This window comes from Mercenaria mercenaria, chromosome 2, assembly GCF_021730395.1.
Source record: "Mercenaria mercenaria strain notata chromosome 2, MADL_Memer_1, whole genome shotgun sequence".
Lineage (NCBI taxonomy): Eukaryota > Metazoa > Mollusca > Bivalvia > Venerida > Veneridae > Mercenaria > Mercenaria mercenaria.
Genome location: NC_069362.1, coordinates 66,076,192 through 66,099,251, shown reverse-complemented (window position 1 = coordinate 66,099,251; position 23,060 = coordinate 66,076,192). Strand labels below are relative to the sequence as shown.

General features: G+C 36.1%; 1 protein-coding gene across 3 annotated transcripts; it reads left to right on the top strand.

The window, feature by feature from the left end:
• The first annotated feature begins 3,241 nt into the window (after positions 1-3,241).
• LOC123564138 (uncharacterized) lies at positions 3,242-23,060 on the top strand. Of its 3 annotated transcripts, none has more exons than XM_045357495.2 (2): positions 3,242-3,626; positions 21,020-23,060. In XM_045357495.2, exons 1-2 carry the CDS (start codon positions 3,582-3,584, stop codon positions 22,202-22,204), a joined length of 1,230 nt encoding a protein of 409 aa, XP_045213430.2. In that variant the 5' UTR covers positions 3,242-3,581; the 3' UTR covers positions 22,205-23,060. The 3 variants fall into 3 exon arrangements, with proteins under 3 accessions (XP_045213430.2, XP_045213431.2, XP_045213429.2); XM_045357496.2 differs by lacking the exon at positions 3,242-3,626 and adding an exon at positions 8,506-8,662; XM_045357494.2 differs by lacking the exon at positions 3,242-3,626 and adding an exon at positions 8,795-9,180.

Below are 23,060 nucleotides of genomic sequence, written 5' to 3'. Positions count from 1 at the left end.
TTTGAAAATGAATGCCATTTGTAAAAATATAAAAATAAACAATTGCTGAAAACTATGTTCCACCTAGTTATGTGAAATTTCAACACTCGCACGCTATTTCAAATGCATCAAAACAAACATGTGTAACAGTTCTTTGAAAATGGTGAGTTTTTAAAGGCGTTTGACTGTCCGGAAGTGGGGCCCCTTTAGGCAGTCCTTTTCCGGAATTCAATGTTTAAATCAGTATACTGACACTTGTTTTTTGGAGTAATATATACGCTATCATTACAAAAACTACAAAACATGCGTCAGTATACTGATATAAACATTGAATTCCGGAAAAGGACTGCCTAAAGGGGTCCATCTTCCGGACAGTCAAACGCCTTTAAAAACTCACCATTTTCAAAGAACTGTTACACAAGTTTGTTTTGATGCATTTGCAATAGAGTGCGAGTGTTGAAATTTCACATAACTAGGTGGAACACAGTTTTCAGCAATTGTTTATTTTTATTTCTTTACAAATGGCATTCATTTTCAAAGGGGGACAACTTTTTCAGAATATTTTAAGTACGGGACAGTACGGCAGAACATGTAATGGTCAGTTAAAAGGTTGGTAACGATGTTGTTCGTTTATCAAAAATTTCTGTGTTTTGGTGGTATACTCCTAAACCTTAACACATGAAAAGAAGAAATCTAAATTCTGAGAAATTATTTTCTCCTTTGAAACCATAGTTAGGGGAGGTGACTTATGACCCCTAAACACACACGCACGCACGCATGCATTTATATGATAATGTTTGTTTGTATTCATCTTAGGGATTTTACATATTGGTTTTATTATTGTTGAATAATTATCTGGAATGTTTTATCATGTATGTCGGGTTAGAAATAAAACTACAACATGTTCATGTTTTTCAGCAATATTTTTGTTTCTCTGGAGGAAAATGTATAAGGAAATTAGCCAGGAACTGCCACTATTCAAATGATATACGGCCTGCAACATAGAGGGATAACTAGGCCTAAAGGAAATCACTCATTTGTTACATTTCGTCAATTATACAGACTTAAAACTCGTGCATATCATGCATCTTTTTGAAGAATATGAAACACAAACCACAGAAATTCTACTCATAAGCCAACACAAGTCTTTATAAAAAGAGACTCCCCTCACTATATATTTTTATATAGACTTGTGTTGGCTTATGGATAGAATTTCAGGCTCCTGTGCACAAACACAAACCTGCATAGTTATTATGTGAAACAAAATTTATGAATATAATTCCTAGAATATCTCAGCCAAGATTAGATATGACTTAGTTGGGCTCACAGAGGTATGAGACGGCGGAATGGTGGGTCTGTAAGATAACTTGCGAAAAAGCAAATATTTAGGGGTTTTTTTTAAAGAAAGATGTCCTGGCAAACGTGTCCAATTTTTTTTTTTTTACTTTGAGGTTAGAAGTTTTAAGTACATACAACATTGTGTTTGTCCTTGTTCTTGTACTTCTATATGGCTTGTCAAAGGTAAGTCGTGTCCCTGATTGGTTACGATTTAAATATTTAGCTGGTTGCGCGGATCAAATTGTGCCGTCCGGTAGTTCTTAACCTGTTGTGTATTCAAGATTATCCGAACAATTGATCATCATATATTTCAGCAATTATTTTTTATTTGTTAAAGATCTTAAGCTGCGTGAACCAGTGCTATATAAAAGACAATTTTAAGGCTAACCAAATAATGTATAGTATAAAACGCAAATATGACAGAAATGTTTACAATAAAATCATTAAGTATTTTAAGTAAACGTTGATCCAATTATCAAACAAACCGAGATTATTATCCGAGATATGTACGCAACGCTGAGGTTAAAATCAGGGAATGAATAGCTTTAAATGTTGTAACATGTTGAAGTCTGTGTCAACCACTTTGTTTTGTTGGGTTTAACGTCGCACCGACACAATTTAGGTCATACGGCGAATATTCAGAATTTTTATTCCTCAGACAACCAAAGAATCTTCTTCTTAAAACCAATGAGAAGAATAATTTGTTAGAAGTGACAACATGATGTCCCTCTACCAGAATAACTGCAACTATGGTTAGGACACACACGATTTGAATTCTCTCGAGCGATCTTGATAATAAGACGACCGCTCGAGATAATTCAAAATAAGCAAGAGGGCCATTATGGCCCTACGTTGCTCATCTGACCTTGACTGTTTAACCTTCAATATGTGTACGACACACTGAATCATGTATGGTCACAAATGAGTTTAGTATAAAAATACACTAGACAGTCCAAAAGACCCAATTAAAAAGAAGTTTAAGAAAGAACCGTCAAGCTCTTCATGAAAAGAAGTTGTTTCAAGCTTTTCAATTTTGTTGTGTGACATCCCCCAACCCCACCCCCGAAAAAGGGAGGCTAAGTGCCCATTTAAAACAATGAAGAGAGGAATTATAATGATGATGTATACATTTTGATGAAGATCTATCAAGTGGTTCATTAGAAGGAGTCGTTTAAAGGTAATTCTGTTGTTTTTTTTTTTTTGTTTTTTTTTGTGTTTTTTTTTTTTTGCGCTAAGGTCAAAGCGTCCCGATTTGAACAAAGAGAGAGAGCCATTTTAAGATTTTACAGACCAAGTTTGGTGAAGATCCATTAAGCAGTTAATTACAGACGTCGTCGTTCAAATATTTCCTTTTTTTCTTTTTAGCTCTAGCAGAATAAACCTAAGACATGGAGGAGCTTACCATGATGCTATTGACAAAATTTGATGAATATCTCCATTTTGAGGTATCTATTTTAGCTCCATTGTCCCTTCGGTTAAGTTTTGCTAAAAAAAAAATTGAAAAAAAAAACGTGTTCTAAAGATACCACTAAGATCGTCAATATATAAATTGTATTTAGCTTAAAATTCGTGAAGATCTTCGTAAAAACTACGGTTTGGTCAAAATGAATGCAGAGAAAATCATTGTCTGAAAAAAAATCGACTCTTGTTAGTGTTTAAAGTACATGTGATATATAATAAAAAAGTACAGATAAAATCACAAAGAGTTTTAGATAGTAACGTATTAAACCCTATTACACTGGTATTCGTCCAGTTAAAATAAAGATAATTAGAAGAAGGTTTGGTCGGTATTAAGGAGGTATTGCCCTTGGGAATAATCCAAACAAATGTACACAACATTGTTAAAGTTCCGGGTCATTTCATTGTTAATCCTGCAAATTGTCAACCGAATATTCGTTAAGCTTTGTATATCTGGCCGTTCAATCATAACTGGTGAAGTATATATTACCATGATATATACTAGTATATATACATGAACAAACGGAGATCTTATACAATGTCGCATTCTTAAACTAGTAGCAAAATTTGATATTTATTTATAACAAACGGGTCAATTAAAAGCAAACACACTAAAAATAAAGGATTATTTCGTTGTGAAGTCAACTTCTTTCGGTGTACAGTTTCAAAAAATTATAAGATATATAATAAATATGTATAATGTGGCATTGTGGAGGAATACATGACTGTCGTTGACTTGTGATTTTTTATGAATGGTTGAAAACATAAATATGACGAAATGGATATAAGGTGAAGAGATTCAAAAAATGCCTGGTAGTAATAACCCAAACACGCCGCGAACCAGGAGAAAGGTAATTTCATTTTTTTCCTTTCAAAAATTGAAATAATTGCAATCTACAGGAATTGCTAAAATTTATTTTCTAAACAAAGACAACAGCCAGTCAGCCAGCCAATCAACTAGGTAGGCAGGCAGTTAGACAGCCAACCAAGCAGGCAGGCAGGCATATCTAGGCAGACAGGCAGGCAGTAACCTAGCTGGTCAGTCAACCAGACAGGCAGGCATAGGCAGGAAGGCAGTAAGCTAGCTAGTCAGCCAACCAGGCAGGCAGTAAGCTAGCCAGCCAATCAGGCATCCATGCAGACAGACAGATCTACAAAGCTGATCGACATCGTGACAAAGTGAAATCCCCACAATCTTTAATAAAACTTCATTTCCTTCATTGTAATCTCGTCAAATCCAGGTAGTGTTTAAATATTATTTTGTTCATTCTGTTTTGCTCTCTAAACAAACATACTGTGATAACCCTTTGACAACTTTTTAGTTCGAATGGTAAGCATGCCCTCTCAAAAAAAAAGAAAGAAAAAAAGAAAAAAAGTACATATAAATCATGGTCAATGCTTTATCATTTGATTATGTTAAACATATTTGAGTAATAAATTCATAGTAAATATTTCACTGCAGATCAATAGTGTAACGTTGAACAATTTATAACATTTTATCACCGAATAAGACTAGTAATTTATAAAATATTTATGTGATAACTCGAATTATTTCTTAAGTCAACGTTTGTGACATATTTCCGTATAACAGCTACAGTATATCTAAATTACAAACTTAATCGACCGACATCGCGACTGGCATTGCGCACGTATATGAATGTCGCCAACCTATAACTAACGACTAGGACTGCGCACGTATCTGAATGTCGCAAGCCTACTTAGCGACTGACGGCATCTATATGAATGTCGCCAACCTAACTACTGACTGGCATTCGCCACGTATGTGAATTTCACCAACCTAACTAGCGACTGGCATTGCGCACGTATGTGAATATCGCCAGCATAACTAGCGACTGGCATTGCGCATGCATGTGAATGCCGCCAGCCTAACTAGCGATTGGCACTGCGCATGTATGTGTGTACCGCCAGCCTAACTAGCAACTGGCATTGCACATGTATGTGAATGTCGCTAACCTAACTAGCGACTGGCATTGCGCACGTATGTGTTTATCGACTAACCAGAACATCGTAAATTCGTGTTCCGGATAACTCCTACATAATACATTGATTTTCATCGCCGTCTCCCCTGTGATCAGTTTTAATTGCAAATATCAAATTATGACCACAGGTAGCAGTCTTAGAGAAATTTATTTGAGCCGTGCCATGAGAAAACCAACATAGTGGGTTTGTGACCAGCATGGATCCAGACCAGCCTGCGCATCTCCGCAGTCTGGTCAGGATCGATGCTGTTCGCTTTCAAAGCCTATTGGAATTAGAGAAACTGTTAGCGAACAGCATGGATTCTGACCAGACTGCGCGGATGCGCAGGCTGGTCTGGATCCATGCTGGTCGCAAACCCACTATGTTGGTTTTCTCATGGCACGGCTCATTTAAAGTCTTTGTTTTATGTAAATGCGGACTTTGAAATAAAATGTGCATGCATGTGGCACTACCTGGACTTACACATGAAACATTGCCCTAACTTCTTTCAATTTTGTTATATTCGAAGAATTTATAAGGTATTTATTTAAAAAATAACATTAACGTCTTAAGCATAAGACTTGTTTCCAAAATAAATGGGAGAGAGAGAGATGTATTATTACACTTGTTAAAAATCACTCTATATTAAATGTATAGACTGTTTTCTGTGTATTTGGGACGCGGTCAAGTTTGAGGTTTACATGATTAAAAGCTGCAAATCAAAAGAAGATTTACATAATAATAACCTTTCTCGTTCCAATCTAAAGCTAGAGAAAGATGAAACACTGGGTGGCCTCTTGCTTTTGCTTCTTGTGACCCGAATACTTTGCAATTAAAGGACGGCATTTTTAAATGTCACCATTTTCGGCAAATTTCAAAAGAAATTGTGGCAATTAGATTTTTCAGCTGGTAAAATCTGATTGTCATAAGATTTCAATACAAAATGTTCAATGTGCCCAATGATCCAATGTGTGCATTAGCGTTAAGTGCCGTAATACAGTGTGACAAATATATATAATGTTCTATTTCATAATAGCTATTCCAAAAGTAGACCAAAGTCGTGGGTGTAACTTCTCTAATAAAAATATTTCTTAAGTTGGTGCAACAATTGGACAGGTAATACATGTTCTTAACTAGCTATTTTTATTTTTTACTCGTCCTGTTCGTTATGGTTTAACTCCATTTGTTTGCCTGACCAGCCTCGACCTTTCACATACTGTAACTAAGTAAGATATCAAATAAAATAATCGTATAATTGTTTGAATTTTTTTTTTTCATAAAATATTCTAAAAGTCTAGGTGACCGATTATAAAAATTGAGTTGTGCAGATTAGTCCATACACAAAGCGACGGCAGTTACAAGTCATATGATATACAGAGGAGAGACGGTTAAAACATTTGTAGTATTCTTCAATCACAGAATAAGCATGAATGGCGCATGTGAGAAAGGTGTATTTTTTTCTTTTTTTTTCGTATTTGTTTTAACTAACTTCTATGAATTAGTAATCATACGTATCATTTGAATTGTGCCGGGTATTTGATTATATTTCCTGCAAATGATATTTTACAGTTTTTGTTGCGGATTTTAACATAGCTTATTGTTGGGTGGACGGATAGCTCAGTGGTTTGCACACTGGCCTTCCAATCATGAGGTCGGGGGTTCGATCCCCTGCAGCTTTTCAGTGTTTCCCACCCAACTAGAGGTGTACTGGTCAGGAACCCAGGCAATCCTTGCGTGTATCAGTGCTATACACTGGGCACGTTAAAGAACCAGGCTGTCTATCCGCAACGAGCTACGCTAAGTTAGCCGGACAAGCCTGTATCTAATTTCTGATCTCTCTGTCCTGGGGGCTTTGTCTCACTCTGTCCCTCTGGTCAGATCGCTCTGCGTCTGTACTAGTAGAGGATGAATTATGCGCCCTGTGTGGCTGCATTTGAACTATGTAAAGCGCCTTTGAACGTGAAATTGATCATGAAGCGCTATATAAATCTGGTATACTAATGGTATAATAATTGTTTCGAATAAATTGTGTAAGGACTTACGCAATGTATTCCGTCATGCATAATTGCCATGTATTTTAACTAGCACGTCAAGAGATCAATTAAAAATGTATGTTATACCTAAAATACTCTAATTCTCACTAAAAAAAACCGCACCTGTGTATGTAGGACCAAGTAAATTGGCTGAGATGTCAAAATTAAAATCTGATCACCTATTTACTGCACACTGGATAGCAAAATATGATACGTGCAACATGTCCTGTTTCAAACGCAAAGAGATAATGAAAATATCAAATGAATAGACCATCTCTATAGATAGGCCTATACCACGTATTAGTTACAAATATGCAACCGATCGACTTTCTCATTATACAAAACCAGTTAATCATAGGCCTACAGAAAGTTGCATTTTCTTTTCTACACCTCCATTGATTTACTTTATGCAAACACTTCAGTTACAGAATAAGCATGAATGGCGCACGTGAAAAGGGGTATTTTTTCATTTTTCAGTTTCTCTGTCCAGACTTATTTGCGAAATATAAAAGCGTAATTGTAACAAAGATAACACATATACTAACTCGTACGTATGACTTACTAAAATTAGTAATTTTATGTAGTAGGCCTACCATGTAGATCTACATGTTGTCACTAGGAATTGCAGATTCGTATATATAGTTACGTTAGTCGTCTGTACGAGTTACTAAGTTATACGTATCATGTTATGAGTTATTCTAACACGACCAGCAAATAATCAACATACATGTAGAGCAAAATCTATCTCGGGTTATTCTGTGATAAACCACTCGCGTGCAATGACGTCATCCGATCCAGGCGCGTAGCACGGTCGTAAAAAGTAGTTACCATTTTTTTAACACTGTTGATACAAGTATGTCGTGTTAGAATCGAAATAATAAGTTCCCAAGTGTAATTCATCCAAGAATAACCTGAGTTTTTCGTTCTTATGTGAAAAAATATATACTCAGGCCTACGGCCTTCGTGATATATTCTTACGCATACGAACTCAAAACTCGGGTTATTCTACGATAGGCCTAAACCACGTTTGGGAACTTATTATTTCTTAATTATATACATATCCTATAGGCCTATATGTCCTTCTAAGTCCTACTTAGAAGTTAGATTAATCTTAGAAATGTACTATGTGATACGCAGGAATAACAAAGTCCTACGTTGGAATTTGTTAGAGTCTGTCGTAGCTAGGGATTAATAAGTCATAATTATGTACAATTTATTATGTCCTATGTAGAAGTTACTGTATATGTTATTTGTAGGTTGTATGCCTTGAGTTAGAAAGTCGGTTATGTAAGTCGTACGTTGGAAATACTACAAATCTTTCTACCAGCACATTCCGTAGTTTTTATTTTTTTTATTTAGATATTCTATTTTTTTTATTTTTTATTATTAGGTCTATGTCTATGTAAGTTTATTTAGGATATTTTCAGTATATAATTCAAACGGGTATAGAAAATGTTTACGTCTCAAACATCTATTTAGGCCTACTTCAAACGTATTGATTGTTGCCCCGGATGAACGACTCTTTGATCGGGCAAAGGTGAAACTCTATTATTTTATCTATCTACAGACGAACATTTATAATTGATTATATTTTACGGTGTACCCAACTGCCCACGTCATTTCATTTGATCAATAGTAACTGCATCCGTCCCGCAGATGTGTCCGTTTGTTTGTCTTAGCAACATGGTTGCTACACGGAAAGTTACTTCCCTTTGAACAATTTACTGCTATAGTCTCGCTTTGAAGAAAGTGTTCAATACACATGACATACATGTCATAGACAGGTGTGCGAATTAAACTGTATATAAAAATGTGATTTCAGTGAATTTATATAATATTTTCATATATACATGGGTTAAGTACAAACATTACAGGTAAAGTGTGTTTATATGGATTTTACCTGCTTAAACTAATAAGGAAATATTGTCTTTATCTGCTAAAATTTACGATATTTATAAAATGTCCCGTATCCGGATCTTGTTGTGTTTGTGTATTCTATCATTTGCATAATTTTCAAAACAAGATGAACAACATGATGAAATATTGACGCGGTGATAGTTGATTTATTTTTCAATCACCTGAAAAAAATGTAGCTTTTGTCAGATGTGTTAATTAGAAAGTTATTAAGTTTCTGTCATTTGTTTACTTTACACGCTGTCAAGTTTCACTACCGTATTCGTGACCTGGTTTTAGTATCAACCATGAAACAAGATTAAAAGTGTGTAATGTCGCTTTCATGTGCCCTTAAATTTTGTTAGAACATGTTTTGGAGATTAACTATTATTTCGGGGATTAAAACATTAAATACTTGGTGACATGCAGTGAGATAGAGAACATGTGTAGGGACTTTAACGTTCTAAAGAAACTTAAAGGAAAATTGCGGAAAACTATAGTAAGTTATTTTACTTCTTTTGTTGCTGGTGTATTATACTATGAATTCTTTCATAGTGTTGTAATTGTTAAAAATAAATTGTGTAAAGACCGATACGATATATCGTGTCATGCACAATCTCTGGCACAATTGTCATGTATTTTAACAAGCATCTTACAGAGATCATTTATAAAGAGTTTAATTCTCTTACCTGTTGGTTTAGGACCAAGCACATTGGCTGAGGTCTCAAAAACACCGGATAACTAAAACTATAACACATGCGTTTGAAACTATTAAAAGTTAAAAATAGAGAAACATAACAACAACAAGGCATAGAAATACCATTATATAATAGTACAATTGTGCTACCGATACTTAGGCGAATTCTTCATTACGCAAAACCAGTTAAACGTACCTGAATTAGGTTGTATTTAGTTTTTACACCTCCTACTTACGTTGTGTAAACATCTGTTCAGCTTTTTTGAAGTTAAACACAATGGTTGGAATTTTGTATTGCGTTGAAACTGATCCTTCTTCTTTGAAGTATATGAACATTTAGCTTAAAACCTCACTGAAATAAAAATATAACCAGCTGTTATGTAAATAAGACAAGAAGTCAATAACATGTTTTTATCTCTTTTTTAAAAAACGAGGTGGGAAAAAAAACTTTTTTTTCCCAAATATAGTTTTTTTCGTTCAGCTTAGATTTGGTTATTAAGCAGATGTGACTATACAAGTGCTATGTTCTTCAAAGTTACGTCGCGCACCGTATTCGGCATAATTTGACTTGACGGACGCACCCACCAAATATTGAATCAACATTCCTTGCAGCCTTTTTACAATTCTAAACTTCATGAAGCAATCGGATTTCCAGTCAGTACGTTGAGTAGGGGTTATTATATGTTTCTAGGTAGGACCCACTCATTTGTCATTTTACTAGAAAAATCAACTACTAAAAAAACTACATACCACGGCGTCTTTCCGTCTTATAGGCTTAAAATAAAGGCAATACCATGAAGTGTCTAGGACGTCGTTTTTCGACACATTTAAAAGTATTTGTACATTTTCTATGTTAATATGTGCTCTTTTCAGAAAATCTTAGCCCTCCATACGTAACTGGAGCGATCTTGGTGAATTGCTGACTCTCGAATAGAGTGGGGTAAAAGGGGCACTGACTGACAAAAATACGACATTCATAAGTTAAATCAAAGTTGCTAGTAGTTTTTTGGGAATGGGTAAGAACATTTGAGGTTAAATTTTTGCACCACCTTGAAGCCCTGTGATTAACAAGGCTACTCAGTAATATATAATCACTTTTTATCTGTCGATCATTGCTTAGGCACTATAATCAACAAATACCATTTCTATTACACAAAGTATAAGTCCAAAGTTCGCCTATAAATCAACTCTTGTTATAATATTAAAAAGAAGTATGCTTTGAAGGTTAAGGAACGTATATATTCTAAATTATCTCTTGAAGTCCTTTCAGAACTATTTACCTAGTTTTAAAGTTAAATAAATCTATCTATCGGAAGCCCATGCAAGTTATTTGTTGTAAAATTTACAAAACTCGAGAACATTTTGCGAAAATTAGATCACTGGTTCACAAATAAGACGCTTCACAAAAAACACACAGAAATACGTGTATATATTATATTTTCTATATTTCTGTCGCCGTTAACTAATTGTATAATTTTTTGACTTCTAAAATAATCGCCTATATATGAACCACTTGCTTTAACTCTGAGGGCCAGTGTTATCAGCTAGTGTGTACTTTACATCAGACTTCCTTGTTCATATATTGCAACAGTAAATGAATGAAATTACCTCAGTTCAGTATAAAATAAGTTTTAAGAGTATTCATAGATTTAATTATCTTCCTAGTTGTAGCAAGGAGAAAAATGTAAAAAAAAAAAGATTATAATTGAACCAATTAAGTAGGAAAGTGTTTCAGTTTCGGGACAAGAACTTTGCATTCAGGAAAGGGATAGTAGTTATATAGAGATAAGGTTTGGGTATTTGTATTCTCTGGATCATGAATTCCTCGTTTTTTTGTCGTCGAGTGAAAGTCGTAACAAGTTATATGTTGAATAAATATTTGAATTTTGCCTGTTTTAAGGTACTAGAACTCACCATCTTGAATTTAGAAAGAACTTCATTTGGGACAAATACATAGTAAACCAAAACTTTCGAATGCAACTGGCCCATACCGCCCAAACAGTGAAGTTTGCAAGAACTAAACATAAATAGCTGCATGTATAATAAAATACAGCTGAAATTTGGCAATAAACAAGGTAGATAATTTACCTGCAATTTCGGTATCATTTATATTTCCTATTCAATTAATATTTTAAAAACTCATGGATGGGAAAAGCTAGTTCAAAGTTTCAGTTAAATACTAGAATTATCTTACTGAATAGAAGTTCTCTCAAAATCTGTTTTCAAGTCTAACCACTGTATTCACTGAAAAGAAAATTCATGTTGCCATTTTTAGCGCACATATAAGTAGTGCTAGGTGTGGACAGGTTTTTTATGTATGGTGTTCCAGACTGCCTAAAATTTAAGTCTCGGACGCAGAGTGAAGGTTATTTAGCAATATTTCAAAATTCCATTTAGGGATTATTCAAATTAAATAAACGTTTAATAATTTCTTGAAATAATGCGCTGCATACTATCTGATATCTCACGGAAATGTTTAATTCAGCTCTTTCCATGGAAAACGGAATATGGCACTTTCCGCGCGCGATAACTGCGGAACTTGCTAAACACAATGCGCGATTTTATATGTATAAACTACACATACATTTACAAACTTTAAATCGCCTCCAAAATATTTGTTTTATCCCAATATATGTGTGCAGATATCTTTCGAAACAGTCCCCCAGGCCGTCCGCCAAGGCAACCACTGTCCGTGCAGCTAAATCATTGTAAATATAACCGCGTTACTTTTTTTATTGTGAATGAAAACGCTTTTTCAGCTGATATCTTTTTACTGGTCTGCGGACAACTTACTGTGAAAACTTCCAAGTTGGGTGTGTACAGGAATTCCATTTTAGATGTTTCATGCGTCGTAAACTGACCCATTTCATTTTTACACAGCCAGAATAGTTTGCAACTAAATATTAAGAATTGCCGTGTTTGTAGATACTTCAGTTTGTGTGTAAACTTTGATAACTTTGATACATTTAGTAGTTTTGATAAAGAAATATTGGCGATCAGTTGAACCTTTCGCACAAAAAGCCTGATCGGTGATTAGTCATCGTCAAAACAAGAACTTTCTCAAAAGTATTTTTGTTGTTGTATTTTGCCAATGAAAGAGCTCTACTATTTCATTGAAGAATGATTATTTTGTTTTTCACTTTTTCATATAGATTTAGAACTAATTTTAAAAATGGATTGTAGTTCTGCCAGAGAAATGGATATAAATACACAGTCTGCATATTGCTGCGATGTTAACAGCGGACGCGGTGGTCTAGTTCTTATACTGTCTGTGAAACAGGGATCACAAATTCGAGCCCCCGCGCCATGAACTGAAAATTACTAACATTTGGATAAAAGTCCAGTACTGATCTAATATGCACAAGATAAAACTGCAGTTCTTCTTTTTTTAGCTCTCTTGTAAACCACTTTTAAACATGTTCAGAATGGTGCATGTCCGTCGTCCGTCTTTTAGCTTTAGCTTTTGACTTAATTCTTTGAACTACTTCATCGCATGAACCACATGATGGATATTCACCAGTTGTGGCCAGAAAGATCCTTGCAAGGACTTGTACCAAAATTACTCAATGGTTCCGTTTGGTCCCTTTTAGGGCCGCTGTAGTTGAAAATACAAACATAATTTAAACGACTTCTTTCCATGAGCTGCTTGGTGGATCTTCACCAAACTTAGTCTGTAGCATTCTTGTAAAATGATTAATCCTGACTCATTTTCTTCATATGGTTTCGTTTGGTCCCCTTTCTGGAACTGACAGAGCCAAAAATGAAAAAAAGAATATATTGAAGCGCTTATTCGTATGAACCACGTAATGAATATTCATCTGATCAAACCTGGTCTGTGGCATCTATGTAAAGTTCTATCTCAAATTAATATAAATTGTTTCACTTGGCCTTCTTCAGGATTCTTAGTATACAGTTTCAGTGACTTATTCACGTGCATCGCTTGATGGATCTTCAATAAACTTCGTCTTACTGTACCACTTCCTTATATGTACCTCTGTCAATTCCTTGGCGATATATCATTGACCATTTTGTGTCGATTCGCCGTAAAACCTAACTCACTCAGTCACCTCTGTCAAGTCGATTGAATGGTTCAGATGGTTCTACTGATCCTATTTTTAGGGCTATTCGACTATCACTTAATGGAACTTTTTTAGTTCTTGAATAAAATCTTGAAATCTTGAAATCTTTTGAAGTTATCTTTCATAATACTAGATCAGTACACTTGTGGATCTGAAGTGGTTATTAGTGCGACAAAATCTATTTTTGTTGGGAGTGCTGATAGATCTGTATGTTAGGGACTGCTAATCTAATAACCACGGAAGCCCAAGGAACGACATTGCCGTAAAATCAGTTGTTTGTAATGATTAGTCCATTGCTTGCTTGAATCAGTAAATCTACGAATTTTTCATCGCGAAGACACTGTAAAATGACGTAAGAAATGACGCCACACTTCCCTGGCGGTCTAATAGCCAGTTATAGTGCCAACCTCCGGTTATATTGCCCGATTCTGGTTATTTTGGATGGGTTACAGGATTCTGTCCTTTGCAGTTTTGGTACTATTAGTATTTATAATAAGTTATATAATAGTGTTTCATGGCATACATTCAGGGTCCGCGGTCAATATCAGGTTAGCGCCTTACGGCCATACTGATCCTCTTGTCGCCTGTGTTACTTAAGTGGCTGCAATAAGTGCATAACCCGATTCAATTTTACGACTTTCTTCGGTGATTGTTTCTGGTCTTGTTGAGAACTGTACTGATTTCCTTCATCAGACTCGGCCTTTTAGCGTAGATCTACACGGAAAGTACAATTCTTATTAGAGTCTTGTTGATGATTTTGTTTGTATTTTCACGGAAATTTCACTTCCAACTTTTTGTATCTTGTTTGAGATTACTTGGAAAGAACAGTATGAAACAACTGAAGATATTTTTTAGACTAGATTCTATTTCTAACTTCTTATATTCTACCTGTAACGTAATAAAACGTATTAACGTGTGGTGGCCCTTTCACGCATCCGTAGAATCAACATTTGTTAAGGTCTGCAACTCTCAAATACGGAAACATCTACATCAGAGGCATATACTGACACTTTCAGACAACATCAAAAGGGACCTTTTGAACGATTTGACGAAGTTCCAAAAATCTCCATATACCCTTGCTCCGTTACGGACCCCTGTGGGATTTCTGTTTATTTCGAGTTCAAATATGTTTTCGACGATGAAAAACTGACATGTCATGCTAAAACCCAGTTATTATCAAATCGTTAAAAAGTGCTGAACATTGATTCCCCATTACAAAAAAATGTCAACGCGCATACATTTAGACGGAGTGACTCCTGCGCGTGACTCCTGAGTATCGACCAATGCAAATGCGACTTTCGTTTTCAGGTTCAGCCTGTCAACTTTCATTTTCTTTATTTTCGGGAGTAGCTGAAGGTCGAGTGACGTCATTTTCTGTAGAATGTATGAAAATGTGGATATTGGCTTAAGTGTTGATGATCTTGTTTAATTTAAACATATTTCATTGCTCATTCAGTATTTACAAGAGTATATAACAATTTTACAAACACAAACAAATAAGCAAATCAAATAGGTCGGCCAGCAGATATAATACGAAACAAATTTGCGGAAAAAATCGAATCTTGTGTCATTTAATATAGTGCATTATTTAGAACATTGCGTTGGCGCGCCTGAGATCCGGCCACAGAGAAACATTGAACGAAACAGAAAGAAATATCTCTTGTCCTAACCTCACCTTGATGTTGAGACTTCAGTGTATAAACACGCCCGCTTAGCTCAGTAGGTAGAGCGTTGGACTACGGATCGCGGGGTCGTGAGTGCGATCCTCGGGCGGGGCGTATATTTCTCCGTGACTATTTGATAAACGACTTTGTGTCTGAAATCAGTCCTCCACCTCTGATCCGTGTGGGAAAGTTGGCAGTTACGTGCGGAGAACAGGTTTGTACTGGTACAGAATCCAGGAACACTGGTTAGGTTAACTGGCCGGCGTTACATCACTGAAATACTGTTGAAAAACGGCGTTAAACCGAAATCAAACAAACAAATCAGTATATAAACTTTGCTGCCCCAGTGCTAGCCTCACCTTGATGTTGAGACATCAGGGCATAAAATTCGCTGTCTCTGCCCTAGCCTCACCTCGATGTTAAGACTTCAGTGCATTGAGACTTCAGTGCATAAAATTCGCTGTCTCTGCCCTAGCCTCACCTTGATGTTGAGACATCAGGGCATAAAATTCGCTGTCTCTGCCCTAGCCTCACCTTGATGTTGAGACTTCAGTGCATTGAGACTTCAGTGCATAAAATTCGCTGTCTCTGCCCTAGCCTCACCTTGATGTTGAGACTTCAGTGCATAAAATTCGCTGTCTCTGCCCTAGCCTCACCTTGATGTTGAGACTTCAGGGCATAAAATTCGCTGTCTCTGCCCTAGCCTCACCTTGATGTTGAGACTTCAGTGCATTGAGACTTCAGTGCATAAAATTCGCTGTCTCTGCCCTAGCCTCACCTTGATGTTGAGACTTCAGTGCATAAAATTCGCTGTCTCTGCCCTAGCCTCACCTTGATGTTGAGACTTCAGGGCATAAAATTCGCTGTCTCTGCCCTAGCCTCACCTTGATGTTGAGACTTCAGGGCATAAAATTCGCTGTCTCTGCCCTAGCCTCACCTTGATGTTGAGACTTCAGTGCATAAAGTTCGCTGTCTCTGTCGTAGCCTCACCTTGATGTTGATACTTCAGTGCATTGAGACTTCAGTGCATAAAATTCGCTGTCTCTGCCCTAGCCTCACCTTGATGTTGAGACTTCAGTGCATAAAATTCGCTGTCTCTGTCCTAGCCTCACCTTGATGTTGAGACTTCAGTGCATAAAGTTCGCTGTCTCTGTCCTAGCCTCACCTTGATGTTGAGACTTCAGTGCGTAAACATCGCTGTCTCTGTCCTAGCCTCACCTTGATGTTGAGACTTCAGTGCATAAAGTTCGCTGTCTCTGTCCTAGCCTCACCTTGATGTTGAGACTTCAGTGCGTAAACTTCGCTGTCTCTGTCCTAGCCTCACCTTGATGTTGAGACTTCAGTGCATAAACTTCGCTGTCTCTGTCCTAGCCTCACCTTGATGTTGAGACTTCAGCGAATAAACTGTGCTGTCCGAGTCCTAGCCTCACCTTGAGGTTGAGACTTCAGTGCATAAAATTCGCTGTCTCTGTCCAGGCCTCACCTTGAATGATGTTGAGACTTCAGTTCATTAGCTTCGCTATCTCTGTCCAGGCCTCACCTTGATGTTTACACTTTAGTTCATGATTTTGCGCTGTTTCTGTCCAGGCCTCACCTTGAATGATGTTTACACTTTAGTTCATGATTTTCGCTGCCTCTATCCAGGCCTCACCTCAATGTTTACACTTAAGTGTCTCTGTCCAGGCCTCACCTTGATGTTTACACTTTATTTCATGATTTTCGCTGTCTCTGTCCTTGGCTCACCTTGATGTCTGTGATTTAGCACGTGATTTTCTCTGTCTCTTTCCTGGCCTCACCTTGATGTTTATTATACTTTAGTGCATGCTCTTCGCTACCTCTGCCGTGGCCTCACTTCACCTTATTGTTTGCAGTCATGGCAATAAATTATCATCGAATCTTCATGCATCTTTGATGTTTAGTTATATATAAATCCACTGATACCGTCTGTCTGTTTCCAAGGGCTAAAGGCATGTGTGTGTATATATTAAATGTGTAATATCAATATATTGTTCTTTTAGTAGATGGAGATTTTACTGTGAATTGTATAAAATCCTTTTAAAAGTTTTAGTGATAGAATATTAATATGAAACTTTTTTAAAGTTTAATTCTGTAATGTTTGTTCTCCTAGTCTCTCATATTTCTTTTAAGAAAGGTTTGCATGAATATTTTATTTGTAAATGTAACTGTATTATATTTGTATTCATGCAGTGTGAGACTATAATAAACATATCTTATCTTATAAATCTTCGGCTATGAATGTTTTGATCTGTTAGTGCAGCATAAGGTAGTACACAGCAACACTATTCTATAGACACATTTCATTTACTATATTGTCTTTACAGTTTCCAGTAATTGAGTTACTAGCTCTCTAATCAATGCTTTATGAATAATTTATCATTAAGTGTAATTCTACAGCCGCCGATATTCCAAAGCTCGCTTTGAATAAGCAATCTGTACATTATTGTCTCAATTAATACTCGGTAATTTCTCCTATGTTTAATTGGTCTCACTCAAAATGCCAACATTGATTGAAATTAATACTCTGTAAAGTTATTAACGTCACGCCTGCTGTTACAGAAGTTCTCTTCTGGCTTGATCAATACGGGTAGAGCGATAGATCTGTCTAGTGATTCGAAGTCAATTACATTTGCACGAGAAGTCAATTGAAATGTATTCCGCAATATCGTATTGCAGACTGCATTGAGAATTGCAAGTCTTTTTTTCTAATTGTTTTGTCAATGACTTTGCCTTTCATGACATAAAAACTTAAAATCTACCATGTTATTCTTGCAGTACGCTGCTGTACCCTGTAGATAAAAGCATTGAACACAAAGCCCCACTCCAAGGGTAGTTGACTATACCGCGTACCTTAATACAATGAACATATTTTAGCAGAAATGTTGCAGAATATGCTTGATGGCGAACAGTTAATGTTCTTTTGCTTCCAGATGTTACGGAATGTTTTGCCCTTCATAAGCTTAGAAAATTTATTTGAAGTTTTTAAAAAATAACTCAGTGTTGCTAAGTTACGGCCCTTGTTCGATTTAGAAGCATTCGAATACTAGAGCGCAGTCGCATATGGACAGCTCTTGTTTACTTATTTTGTCGCAGTATTGTTAATGTGACTTTACACAGTGGAAATGATAATAGCTGAAATGAAAAGCAGAAGAACAACAACACTGTCATGAATATTTATAATTCAAAACCTTTTGTACATTTTATAATTTGAGACCGTGATTAACTTTAAAACATATGTTACTTAATACAATCACAGATGAAATAAAATAAACAAAGACGGACAAGAACCATGACTCTTTCTTAAATAGGTATAACATAACACAAAATGGGCAGTGAGTGAGTAGTATTAGGAAGGATAAAATGGCTATTACTTATTACCATTATGACCCCTTTAAAACGAGGCTTTTAGCGTGTGTGTATGGGTGTGGGGGGGGGGGGGGGTGACTTTTCATTTATGAACTGAAATTCGCTAACTAAATATTCTATGAAGTTAAAAAAATATAAAGTGGACTTCAAGGATAAAATGTCATAAAAACTCTCTGTTTAATGTTTAAGAGATATGATACAAGAACATGGGTGTATTAATTTCCGTGTGTACCACATGACGTATGTGGAAATTTAGCTGAGTGTGCAGTGTGTGCAGTGTTACTCATACAAACTTTAGATAAGAGAAGTGCTTGATGTAGACAATATTTATTCAGGATTTTAGCTTTGAAAAAACAACATTTGTTCGGTCTGAAAACATCTGTTAAGTGGACATGTTTGCTTTTTGGTATCGATTAAGGAGCTGTTTTAACTATCTGTCTGGTTTCTTAATGTTTTATTTTATTTTTTTAAAAACCCGCTCACTTTTGGTATCAAGTTAGTCAGTACCAACATAGCAAAACATAGCAAGTACCAAACATAGCTGCCTTTTTCTGTCAAAACGGGGACTAAATAGATGTTTTTAATTGTGCGTGATATTTGAATATCTAACACTCGTAGTTTATATTGGTGCCTTGTGAATTGCAACTCTCGATAACTTAAATATAATTATGTCTTCGTGACCGTCATTTTCTCTGTCCGCCTCTCACAAAACACAAAAGTTGTACAAACTACTCGTTGGATTTCAACCAAACTTTGTAGGAATATTCGGTAACGTGGCTAGTATTGTATATCGTTGGCATTTTCGTGTTGGAATGCATTTTAGTAAACTTGTTGCCACTGTTTACCATCACTCTAATTTAATTTGTTACCTATCACAGTATTTCCAACCACGTTGGCCATGTATACTGTATATTTTATATGTATGTTGTACAACGAGGTACCTTGCGTACAAGTTAAGAATAAACTTCTGTTCTGTTCTGTTAATATGTAGAAAAGTAACTTCTGAAACAAAGTATAAATAGACTTATATGAAAAATATCTATCCGTTCGCCTTTGTTTAACCTTTAGCCTGCTTGTCGGCAAGTGATTCTGCCTTTGTGACCAGTGCAGACCAAGATCAGCCTGCACATCCGTGCAGTCTGATCATGGTCTGCACTGTTCGCTATTCAGTCAGTAAATTTTCAGTGAAGACCCCTTCGAATATTAAATGGTATTGCCCAAATTGAATGATGGATCAGTCCATTTCAGAAATTTAGCAGGGTAAGGGTAGAGGAGTGTGCTTTTACTAAAGGCAGTCTCTAGTTAAGCCTTTTAATGCTGACATAAATTACGTAATTCTTCAATGTAAACTGGCATTAATTTCGATGTTATCAACTGTTATTTTTATAAATTCTTACATTTAATCTGATATAATATATAAGACATTATTTCAAATTTTGTCACATGGGGTCAAATTGCATACAGTTGTATGTATACGTTGACCGCTGTTATTTTATTGTATCTTTGGATTAAAGTTTGTAAAGTCAGTTGTTCTTGACCAGACACGATAGTCTTACTAAGTAGATGATGTTATGATAGCACTGTAGTACGTGTCAGAACTCGATAAAAGAAACATAGAACAGCGATTAACTATCATATAAAGTCAGCTTCAAAAGCACTAATTGTTTTTATGCCCCTGGGTGTCATTGGTGTCAAAGTCCTGAGAGACGTATATTGTTTGAACTGTCCGTTTGTCGGTCCGTTCGTCCGTCAAACTTCCTTGTATTCATTCTACAATTTCAGTCCAAATCAAATGAAATTATTACTCATCCGCCTCAGCAGCTTGGTTAAAGTTTTGATGCATTTGCACTCTATCACTGTTTTACTGGATACATTTTCTCCATTTGTAAAATAAATGTTCCTCATCATCACCCACGTCATTTGAAACAAGGGCCATAACTGTGGTACCGATATTGCATGAATTACATGTATGCTCCTTTTTTTTTTTAAATTTCAGATTAAAGTTTTGATGCACTTTTACTCTATTTCTGTTTTATTCAATTGAGTTGATTCAATGTTAAAACAGTGACACAGGGTCTCTAACTCTGGTACCAATATGCCATGAGTTATGCGTCCTTTTTTTACTTAGATTTTTAGTTTAAGTTTTTTATGAATTTAGAATTGTCAAAACATTTAATGTTTGAAAATGTCAGAGATGACTTGGTATCAACAAGCCAAGTCATTGTCGTTTTTCTGTATTCAGTTAAATATGAACCAGTTAAGAGTGTTTTTGACGGCAGGCAAAATGGTACACAAAACAAGAATATTTGAACGAAGTTATTCCTTTTCTTGTATATTTTGTTCAGATTACATAGGTGTGTTTCAAAGGAAGAAAACAAACCGTCTGAAAATTAGCTGTTATCATAAACATGGTTAGTGTATCAAAAGTATGCATAGGTAGAAAAGCTGAGCAAGTCAGTTTTGACCAAATATATCACATAATTATGTTTCTTATCTTTGTTTTTGTATTTTCAGATGCCCAGAATGAAGGGGGCGGCGGTTCAATGTTGTATGTGTATAACAGGCGTGTTTATGTTCCTGGGAGGGGTCATAATGCTCGCTACAGGAATTACATTAATACTCAATTATGGTTTCTTCGACGAAAATCTTCTTCCGCCGGATCTTCAGAATGAAGAGGGTAAACGCACAGTCGGTATAATTCTGACATGTTGTGGTGCACTGGCTATAGTTATAAGTGTCATTGTAAGTGTTTTATATTTTTGCGCGCAATCGAAGTCCACAGCAATCAATCCGAGTGAGCTTTCTAGAATTCCGGCCTCCGCTCGCAATGCAACTCCAGATAGTTTAAGTAGAAGTCGAGGGGACAAGCGCTCTCAAACTGGCGCGAAAGTTAATCACGTGCCAAACGGAGCAGCAAGAACTCAGCACGTTAAGCAAATTCCAGGCTCGACTGAAGTTAAACTTCCAAGAGCATATAAAAAAGGTAGACATCGGAAAAACCAGCGTCATGTTAGGCGATTAGAAGAAATCAAAGAACAAGACGCAATATCTAGAAAAACAGTTGACGGTGCATTAATAAATGAGGGTTATGAAAATGATACTCCAAGAAGTGGGTCGTTTTCAAGTGAAATGACACTAGACGACCAAAACAGGCCTCCAAAAGTGATACTTGATGATTATGATAATAGACCACCTAGTGAATGCAGCGCAACTACATCTCAAACTAGTGATATAAGTAATTATAGGTACCTAGAAAATGACAAATCTAGGCGGGAATTGCAATTTCTTCCCGATTCTGTACATTATAGGGATATAAACGAAACAGTATCCAAAGATAACGGTTCTTTGGAACATTACGATGAAAATTCTCTTATTGATAATAGAAATGGTGATGAGTGTTCAATAGGTAGTGACAGTCTGAGAAATCCAGTTCTCTTCAATAGTACCACACCTTCACAGAATAGTGACACTACTCTTCCTAATTCCGCTGGCGGAATGAATGTTGAGGGTCAACATGGTGCTGCTCAAACTTACCAACCGGGAGTAACTGACTCGGATGGAAGCGTTATAAGTTATAAAGCGTCCCACTTCACAGAGCTGCGTGGCGAGCAGACAACAGGTCGAATATCACCACAAATCGGAGAAGTTGAAATGTTTACTTCTGTCGAAGCTCAAAATAAAGGTACAGATTCGAGATAATGATTCTTTTCAGGAATGATGGTGCATCAGACATACACTTAAGTAGCAAAAATATGTTGAACTCGAGGCAGTTTACACTGGTGCCGTTAATGGAGTGGTTCGGATAATATGCACGCTTCAGGTGCCTACAGGAACACGCTTGTGGATTTTAAGGCATGTAAAACAACACTGAATATTTAGTGGTGCAGTTGGAAAGGTTAAAAGATCTGGTATATTGGTGGTTAAACATGGTTAGCACAGTCAAATGTGGAAGGTTTGAGATAGGGCAGGTACACCCGGCTTCGTTCGTTTGTAAAGAGAATGATGTATAATTATAGGTAAAAAGCCTTACAATGTAAAGCAGATAGCTGTGAAATAATTGGAACTTCAGTCCATTGCGATGGAAAATCTTACTTTTTATTGTCTTCGGTTCTTCGTATAAAACTTGTGACAAATTTAGTCAGATCTGACATCCCTATCCTAACCCCAAGACTTATTCCTTCAACAGTATGTGGCATGTCAATTGTAGAATTCAAAGTACTATTTTCTTTCTTGTAATGATAAGTACACATTACATCTGTTTTACTTTTAGGTTTTTGTTCACTTTTTGAAATGATAAATGTTTTCATGCGAAACTGCATAGATTATAGCCTTTTTACATTGTGGACAATCAGTTTTAAAGATGAAATTAAGGTTCAATGGTTGTTAATGTTTCAGAACCCGTCCAGAGCCAACACTACCTGTGAACTGGGGAGTATCTTCCTGTTCTTATAATTTAAATTTCCGTTTTAAATAGGGAAGAGTACTTTGTTTCTACGGGTTTAATGTGTATTTTCTCTATGTGATATAGCAAAAAATATAGATTTATAATTGAGAA